Raw genomic sequence first — 9,619 nt, 5'->3', positions numbered from 1 at the left:
TCAGTGGCGCTGCACCTCCTGCTGCTGCTCCTCCTCGTCTCCGGCCGGAAGGTGAAGCTGCGCCTCCTCGCGGCGCTGGCGCTCCTCCCTCAGGTGTCGGGTCAGAAGCCGCTGCTCCTCCAGCCGCCGCAGGTTCTCCTTCTTCCTCTCCCAGCGCTCCAGGTCCCGCACCACGCCGTCGTGGAGGCGCTGCACACACACACACACACACACACACATACACAATAATCGATTATTAAATTAATCGTCAATTATTTTGATAATCTAATAATCAGTTTGAGTAGTTTTTTAAAGAAAAAAAAGTCCAAATTCTCTGATTCCAGCTTCTTAAAAGTGAATATTTCTGGTTTCTTTGTTCCTTTATGACAATAAACTGAGTCTCTCTTTGGTTTGTGGACAAAACAAGACATTTGAGGACGATGTCGTCTGGTGGTTTGGGAAACACTGATTGATGTTTAGGGTTAGGGCGTCTGTAATGTCCCTCTTGTATTGAAGCTAACCCTTAGGTTAGGGCATCTATAAGCTTGTAGCTTCAGCCCTGACCCTTTCGATCAGCCATGCAGCCCTGCTTTTAGAGGGATGTGTAACTGTTTTTTGTGGTTCTATTTATTTATTTATTTTTTGTTGATCGAAATAAACTCAAACTCAAAGCTGTTTTATTGACCAAACAACTAATGGATTAATCGTTTAAATAATCGTCAGGTTAATATATAATGAAAATAATCGTTAGTTGCAGCTCTACTGGAAACACTAACACATCCTCTAACCAGTTTGTTTCTGTGTTTATTCCTCTCTCAGTCTCATTTAAAGATGTGCAGTCTGTGGCTCTGACTCATCTATGAAATAATCTCCGGCATGCTTAAAAAGTATGACAGATTTATCACAGAATAACACACAAGCATGTTGTTTTTGTTTCTCTGCTGCTCAGCAGAGGAAGTCAAACTGAGCTCTGGTAGCTGAAGTCACAGTGTGATTAACACTTTTCCTTTTTCTTCTTATTTTCCATGTGTTTTCCATGAGTGGAAAATGACTGGACCATTTCCGATTTCCCAGGTTTTGTGAGGCTGAAGCTGTTTGTGTTTGGTCTGTTTGGTCTGTTAGCATGAGCATGAGCGCTCTGGGCCTCCGTAGTTTGACTAACTGACTGTGTCCAGATACACACATGTTTAATTTATGTCGGTCAAACTGATTTTAATTCACAATCATCTGTCAGACAGATATAAACTGAAAGCAGTCCAGCACCGAGAAAAGCTCCGTGTTGTGATGTAAGAGCATGTTCGGCCATGTAAACAAGTTTAAAACGGTTTCATTTCATTTCATTTCATATTTTAATATTGTTGAATTCTGCAGTTTAGCAGAGAAAATAATTTCTATATACATAATTTAGCCTATATTCTGTCTTCATGCCCCATTACACCGATTTGATTTATGTAAACAAAGCTAACGTTACTGCCGGGCCTTTATTTTGAAAGTCTTACCGGATGTGATTAACTCTCCGTTTATTCTGACCGGTCGGTGACCGTTTCTCGGTGTTTTGTGTGTGAGCCGGTACCGGTACCGGGCCCCGCTGGGAGCGGTGGACCGGACCGGGCTGCAGGCTCTCCGGTAAGCTCCGGTAAACTCCGGAAAACACAGGTAAGCTCCGGTAAACTCCGTCAGACTTTAACTGTAACGGCAAACAGCCGGTGACTTCCGGTGACCTCGCGCTGCGTTAGTTAACACGGAGCCAACCGTTAGCTGACCGTTAGCTGACCCGTTAGCCCCGGTTCGGCTCGGTTCCGCCGCCGTACCTGTCGGTCCCAGGCCTGTTTGAGGTGCACGCCGGCCACGGTGCCTACGGTCAGAGCCACGGAGAGTCCGAGCACCAGCTTAGAGGCCCTGGACATCCCGCTAGCCCGCTAGCTTAGCTCCTAGCTCCTAGCTCCGTTAGCCGTTAGCTGCTGCTGCTAACAGCTCCACCTGCTTCTTCTGCTGCTGCTTCGTCTACTGCGGCGCGCGACGAGCCGAGCAGCGCGCGACCCCTGCCGACCGGAACCGAACATGACGTCACTCACAACCAAGGACATTTGATTCGTCAGGTCAAAGAACAGGTGTCTTCAGTATTTAGTTCATTTTTTCATTTTATTTGGTAAATACTTTATTCATAAGCAAAAGTTTGCAACCTCCAAACCAACCTTTTCTCATTTTTTAATTGAATTCAATTATCTCTATAAATCCCTTTTAGAAAACTATGAAAAGATATTTATTGTAGCCTACTTCCTGGCATTTAATGGAATTTGTTAACAGTGATTATTACACACCTATGTATTGACATGACAACATTTATTTATTTTTGTTTTGTTTTTGTTTTTGTTAGTTTAATTTTCTTCATTTTCTATTTATTTGAATGAGATCCTTGCTGTATTTATTTATTTTATTCATTGTCTCTCTGAATATGAAACAGCTCTCGTGTTGTGTTATGTGTCAGTGTTTGACACTTTTTGTACACTTTGAACACTTAAATAAAGAGAGAGGAAAAAAAATCGTCAGGTCAAAGAATATAGAGAATACTTTATTCATCCCTAGGAGGGAAATTCAAATTAGTCCAGTAGCTCACACAACAATGACACAAAAAAGAAAGAAAGATGAACACAAAAAACATTTTAAGAAGTGTTATGTTATGTAACACGATTGCAGCAGGAAAATACAACAAAAACAAAGTAAGAAACTCAGAGCTACCAGACTTTGCTGCTCCCAGTTGAAGCGCATTTCCACATCTTTTCTGGTCATGTCCTCATCTGCAGTCCTTTTGGAAAAATGTAATTACTTTCATCCGTCAACATTTTGACAAAAACTTTGTTTTGGACTATCAAAATATATTGTTTGGTTTCTTTTCAGTCTCGGCTTCCCAATTAAACCAATATTATATAATTAATTTGATATTATTTTCAGCCAAAGCTCATATCCACAACCGCAAATTTACTAATCAAATACTTTGCACTCACCGTTTCAAAAACTAAATCAAACAATACATCAACGTAATTAGGCTACTTAATCTGAAAATAAGAAAGCCATTAAGACCATAGTACTATTTTCTCTGTTTCCACGCTTTTGAATAGACTTTGTGTTTGCCTAACATGAATTGTACCTATTTTTTGTCTTCTCCTGCCTTTCATGATACTATGTAACTCAACTTGCTGACTTTATTCCACCTTTATTTGTAACCCCCTCCTCCGTCATTTTCACATTGTACTTCCCAATTCACAATGAAAGGCCTAATATAAAAAATATATATATTTATTTTACATTTATTCTATGCAATTTTATTTTATCTCATTTAATAACATTTTTATTTGATCACTACTTTTTATTGTTTTTTGTACCTTCTGTGTCAGCACCTGACACCACACCAGGTTCCTTGTGCTGTAAACTGACCTGTACTGCTCTTGGCAATAAAAACAGTTCTGATTCTGATTCTGATTCGTTTGTCTTTTTGTTTGTCACATTATTCAGATTATAGTTTTGAATTCATGTATTTTTCTAACCCAGCTCATTATGCTCTTACCAGGAGACCCCTTTGAGTGACTGTAACACCATGTTTTATACACCTTACATGTCATCACATTCAAAGGTTACTTACTGTGCACAGAACTATGTCGGCAACCAAGGGTGCTGCATGTTTGGTCTACAAATACTTGGGATTTTACTTGGATGAAAATCTGTCTTTTAAATATCATGTTGAGTGTCTTACAAAGAAACTCAGGGTTAAACTTGGTTTCTATTATAGAAACAAAAGTTGTTTCTCCTTTAATGCGAGAAAAAGACTGATTCAGGCAACTTTTGTATCAATACTTGACTATGGTGATATCTTATGCATGCAAATCTCTCCTCTCTGAAAATGCTGGATTCGGTGTATCATGCAGCATTAAGATTTGTAACATATTTAGGTTTTCGTACTCATCACTGTAGTCTTTATGAGAGTGTTGGCTGGCCTTCTTTGTACAATCGTAGATGGGAACACTGGTATTGTTTTCTTTATAAGGCCGTCCTGTGTGACTTGCCTCCTTATTTGTGTTCTCTCTTGATTCCTAAAGTCAACACCAGAAGCTGTAGTCTCAGGCACGGTAGATTGATAATGTATACTATTACGCGGACTGTCTTTGGGGAAAGTGCCTTCAAAGCATTCGCACCCTCGTCCTGGTATAAATTACAGAGTCATTAGGGTCCGGGCAGCGCAGCTGCCAGGACACTATTGTATTCCTAGGAATTCTTCTTCTTCTTCTTCTTCTTCTTCTTCTTCTTCTTCTTTCTTTCTTTCTTCTTCTTCCAAGGAAGTCATACTTCCCATGGGCGAAAACTCACCAAACTTTGCACAAAGGTTCAGTCCCATGCCAGATTCACTCAACTCCAAGGACATGTGCCCCCCCCTCCCAGGGGGGGCACAATAAGCGTTTAAATTTAAAAACTTTAAAAATTCCTACCAAACCAACGGTAGATGCTACAGTGTTGAAACTTCACCACAATGTCGCCTCAATACTGCTGAAACTTTTGTCAACTTAAACTTATTACAAATTATGAAGTCCATCGCTCTGTTTTTTTCAATAACTGTAAAACTTTTAAAATGTATCTCCTCCCACAATTTTTGCTCAATTGACACCAAACTTGCTACAGAGCATCTCCAGACCGTCCTCCACAAAACTTGTTTCTCGGATTTTTGATTAAGCAAAAATTGAGCCTACAGTGCATGAAAACGTTTGACTGTAAACAGTACTATAAACATATACCATCAAATTCTTGCTAAATACATTTTCAAACTTCCTGAAAAAAAATGAGAATATTCTGGAGTCATGGTTGATGAAGTTTGGCAAATATCAGAATTTTAATTCAAAAACTGAATTTTCTAGAACATTTTGAATTCTGCTCTCATGGAAACAACTGCAGTCAATGTGAGACTGGAATTTATAAACATCATATTTTCTCTTATGAAGCAAAACACTTATCATTAAAAACAAATCACCAACATTTCCATGCTGTCAAGATGCAATTTATGTATTATCAGATTTTTGTTTAGATGACTGAATTATTGACATTTTAACCATTTCATCACAACAGCTGCCCGGGCACTGACTCACCTGAGTGGATAAATGAAGCTACACAGCAGGTCTCACTACCAGCTAATTAGCTCAGCGAGTTAGGAGCTGGTTCTTGGTGTCAGAGATTGTGAGTTCGAGACCCAGCGAGGGTGAAGATGATGATGATGACAGTTCGAAATGGCAGATGTCCTCAAGCTATTTTGCTGTCTAAATGCAATTTATGTATTAACAGATTTTTGTTTAGATAACAGAAATCTGCGTTCACAACAGCTGCCCGGACACTGACTCCCTGAGTCTATTTGAGAAGACACACACCATGTCTCATCACCAGATAATTAGCTCACTGAGTTAAGTGCTGGTTCTTGGTGTCAGAGGTTGTGAGTTCAAGACCCAGCCAGGGTGATGATGACAGATCAAAATGTCAAATGTTCTCAACACGAAACACAAGACAGTTGTACTGATGGTGGCATCACAGCAAGCCTCTAAATTTAAAAATCCAAATAGCTTGGACTGGACCATGTGTGAAGGCTCCTAATATCTTAGACTCATAGTAGATGTTTGACAAATACATATCATTATTTTACCTCAAAAACGGATTTTTCTTTTTCTGCCTACACGACAGTGAATGGCTTACTCAATTTGTGAAGCCACTGTTGAATGCAATTTGTCAATTAGCTCAGTGCGATAGACAACGGTCTTTGGTTCCCGAGGTTGTGGGTTCAATCCTCAACTGATGCAAATTGGACATTATAAGGACAACTGTCTTGTCTTCCTATTCTCCTGTTTGTTGCTCAGAATTGCCTAAATTTGCCCAAAAGTAGCCCGGACCCGACCCATCGCTGCGCAGCAGCTATAATCTTAAATTGGATTATCTCCCAAGTATAGAAGATAGGATCAAGGACTATTTGACTACTGAATGCACATGTTCTCTCACCGAACGCAGCTGGTGATTAATGTATTGATGTGATTTGCTGTTACTGTTTTAGCTGTTTTTATGTTTGTTTTGTTGATGTTGTCCAAATGTGTACTTGATGTGGATGTACTGTGCTGCTTTCTTGGCCAGGACCCCCTTGCAAAAGAGATTCTGAATCTCAATGGGATTATTCCTGGTTAAATAAAGGTTAAATAAAAAAATAAAAAAAAGAATCATAATCACCATGTGTGTTTTATTAGTGATCTGTGTCTAGTGTTAATTTCTGTGTGAACACTGTAGTCTCTATTTACTGAACACATATTTAACACTTTCATTTACTGCCATCTACACAGTGGTGTGCAGTCAGAGGCAGCACTGCTAGCCCTGTCAAAAATGAAACAATTTTTTTTTTTTCATAATTAAAAAGTGATTCTGAAATTTGTCTTGAGTCAATTACTTGTTCAGTATGCAACTTTATCCAGAAAACGATTGGTTTTGTGGAACTCAAATTTTGTATGTCCTATAAACGCATCACAGCTCCGTTCTTCGGCTGGGGCCAGCAGTAGTTGCATTGATTGGTCGAAGCTGGACGCTGCTATTGGGTTAAAACGTTTAGTGACAGTGTCATCAGCCAATCAGATTCTGATGTGTTATTGACAGAACGCCCTAGGGCCAGCGGAGTTTCTAGTGCTGGCCTTGGTGTTGTCATTGAAATGAGCCTGACTGATTGGCCCATGGGCAGTTGCGTGATGACGCATGTAGTCTGTTATTCTGGAAAGCTGATGGCGGGTGATTTAACAGCAAGATTTTGTGATACGATTGCGGACCTTTGCAGAAAAAATAGATTTTTTTGTAAGACAGACGCCTAAAATGGATGCTAACTCAAACCAACAAGCTTTGTGTGGCATAAGGTGGGAAACTATGGTACGACTGGTTGACAGCTAGCTCGGAGCACAACAAGCTGTTCTGGGGCCGTATTCACAAAGCCTTTTATCTTACCGCTAGGAGTACTCCTAACTCGCGCTAAAAGTTTTTATGTAGGAGTTTTTTCTTAAAAGCTATTCACAAAGTGCTGAGACCTACTCTTACTAAGGATAAATCACTAGGAGCTAAGTAAGAGTGACGCCCTGGTGACGCCCCGTTGCTATGGATTACGTCAATTCTTGTGCACGAATTCGAGGCGCTCAACACGGTGATTGGTTGTTGAGTGCTGGCGGCACCCCCCGACACCGACAAAAAGGCACTTTGGGCATCAATGGGTAAAGGGGCAGGTGCTCCAGCACCCCCCTTCTGCAGCAATTCGCAGTCCTCCATTGTCTCATCAACATTCTCTCAACATTTGCCTGGCTGCAGCCATTTCCGATTCTTTGTGAATAGGTCTTAGTGCCGGAGTACTCACGAGGACTTTTAATCTCTCCCAGACTTAGGAGCTACTTTTAGGCCTAAATTACTTTGTGAATTACTCTTATTTTAAAAAACTAGGAGTCCTAAATTTAAGACTGACACGCCCACTTTTTTTAGGAGTTGCTCCTAAATTCGGCCCTTAGGAGCTACTTTTAACCTTAAGATTCTTTGTGAATATGGCCCCTGATGGACATGTCCACTCTTCAGTCCAAGCCGTGGTGATGGGTGAGTGCTAGTTTTTTTTTTTTTTTACTTTCTCAGATTGGCACTGCATACTGTTGGGCTAATAGGCTACTGTATGCTTTTGGTGTTGCTTCTGGGTCAAAAACTCTCTGTCTCTGTCTCTGTGTGTGGGTATGGGTGTGTCTCAACCATTAAGAGATTATTCATTTTTAATTTTTGTGGGCACGCTCTTTGGCATGGGTCTGGGGGGGGGGGGGTTGAGGGAGTTGTTACTGCTGGCGAACCTCAACCTTTGCTCTATCACCAGATAAAATCAGAGACACACCTAGCTGCAGTGGGAGGAGCAGAAAACTGGACACACTGGAACCAGAGGAACGTTGAGCGTCAGCGTCCAGAAGTGATGGTAAAGTGTGAGAGGAGGACGACTGAGCTGCAGCAGAGACGAGACAGAAAGTCAAAGTGAGTCCATCAGGTGTTTGTCAGCAACACAGCAGAGTCTCTACCAAACACTGGTGAGTACAGCTCATCATATTCACTGTGTGAGCAGCAGCTTTAACACTGAGCTTCATCTCTACTCACTCTCTTCATGTCACACTGACTCTAGTGAACTTAACTAATTAGAAATAGTAAAAGCCTAAGTGAGTTTAAAATAAAGTTTAAACAACAGATGTTTTATGTGTACAGTAGGGAAGATGGGGGTGGTTAAATTAAATTAAATTAAATAAATACATAAATAATATAGGACAAATGTAGGACTGTTGAGGGAGTTTGCAGTGTTTTTGTTTGTTTATTTGCTTGCTTGTTTTTTATTTTACTTATTTGTTGTTATGTATGTCTTGACAGTGTCTTTATGTGGGGGATGGAAATTTATATGCTTCGTCCTTCCCCATTCCTAAAGATTCTTAGTGCAAAGAGTTGCTCCTAGTGGCCAAATTCTAAGAAAATTCTGATGATCATGATGTTTTCTTAGAATTTCCCCTAAAAGTTCAGAGTAGATCCTAGTAAAGATAAAAGCTATTCCTAAAGAATCCTAGCTCTTAAGAGAGCTCCTAAGGTGGGATCTGTTAAGAGTAGGGAAGAGGACTTTTAAGTGGCTTAGGAGTTCCCTAAGCAGAGGACAAAATGGTGGACAGAAGAGGCAGGAGAGATATTCTCCAAACACTAGATGACAGTGAATTAATGAAACAGATTGTTCCTGTTCCTCTGTCCAGTTGGATTTCCTTGTTCTTTTCTTGTCCATTGCTGTTCATTGTAGATTTCAAAGCCAACCAACACCGCTTCTTATCAGTGGCGAACCGTGAGCACTACAGCTGGGCCTTTAGTAGTCCAACCGGCTCCTGTTCTTACATTTTTCATGTTTTAAAACTAATAAACACAAAGTCTCGGCATCTGAAGGAGGCGATGCGTGAACGGCCTCTGTGCGTGTCAGACGCACTATCTATCTATCTAAAACACACACCATGCTTGCAAACTGAACCACTGTAGGGGGGCTGGGGGCACACTTATTATTATTATTATCATTATATTGTTGCTGTACGGAGTCAAATACGCTCTGCCTCTTTCTTTTCCTTTTGGCACAGTGTACGTTTGTGTACATTATTGTCCTCCTGTTTATGACACGCACTGTCCCCTGCAGATTGGCAGCTTTGTCAGATTTGTAAGGCTGACAAATATGCTGCTGACCCAGGTGGATGACTTGTCACTTGTAAAAAGTAAACAACTCCAGCAGTACAGCCGGTTTGTTTTCTTACAGCCCGTCATCCATGGATAATATCGCTGATAATTTTCGGTCTTGAAATGCCTTTCCACTTTCTTAACTTTTTCTTTTAATTCCAGTTCTGGAGTTGGTCTTCCATTTTTTATTTATTTTTTTAAAAGTTTTTTCTGTGAAAGTCCGCCTATCAAGCGAGCCACAACGTCACTCTCGTCTTTCGCCATTTAACTGTCTCTCAACCGCTCTCACCCGCTCTCACCACTCTGCCCCTGTTCGGACTTCATGAAGGCCTACAAGGTTTTGTTTTTGTCCCGCCCACTTAAAATCAAACTG

General features: G+C 40.7%; 1 protein-coding gene across 1 annotated transcript; it reads right to left on the bottom strand.

Annotated features, from left to right (window-relative positions):
• pet117 (PET117 cytochrome c oxidase chaperone) lies at positions 1 to 1,993 on the bottom strand. Its single transcript, XM_085787313.1, has 2 exons — positions 1,791 to 1,993; positions 1 to 189 (listed from the first exon to the last, which is right to left on the bottom strand). Exons 1-2 carry the CDS (start codon positions 1,884 to 1,886, stop codon positions 1 to 3), a joined length of 285 nt encoding a protein of 94 aa, XP_085643439.1. The 5' UTR covers positions 1,887 to 1,993.
• Positions 1,994 to 9,619: the final 7,626 nt, after the last annotated feature.

The sequence above is a fragment of the Trachurus japonicus genome, chromosome 1 (assembly GCF_045865225.1).
Source record: "Trachurus japonicus isolate A0001 chromosome 1, Traja_1.0".
Classification (NCBI taxonomy): Eukaryota; Metazoa; Chordata; class Actinopteri; order Carangiformes; family Carangidae; genus Trachurus; species Trachurus japonicus.
This window is presented reverse-complemented; position numbering and strand designations above follow the sequence as displayed.

Coding starts and splice junctions, on each gene's coding strand:
- pet117 (XM_085787313.1), bottom strand. CDS start 1,886: ATGTCCAGGGCCTCTAAGCTGGTGCTCGGACTCTCCGTGGCTCTGACC. Junction 190..1,790: donor AACAGGCCTGGGACCGACAG/GTACGGCGGCGG, acceptor GTGTGTGTGCAG/CGCCTCCACGACGGCGTGGT.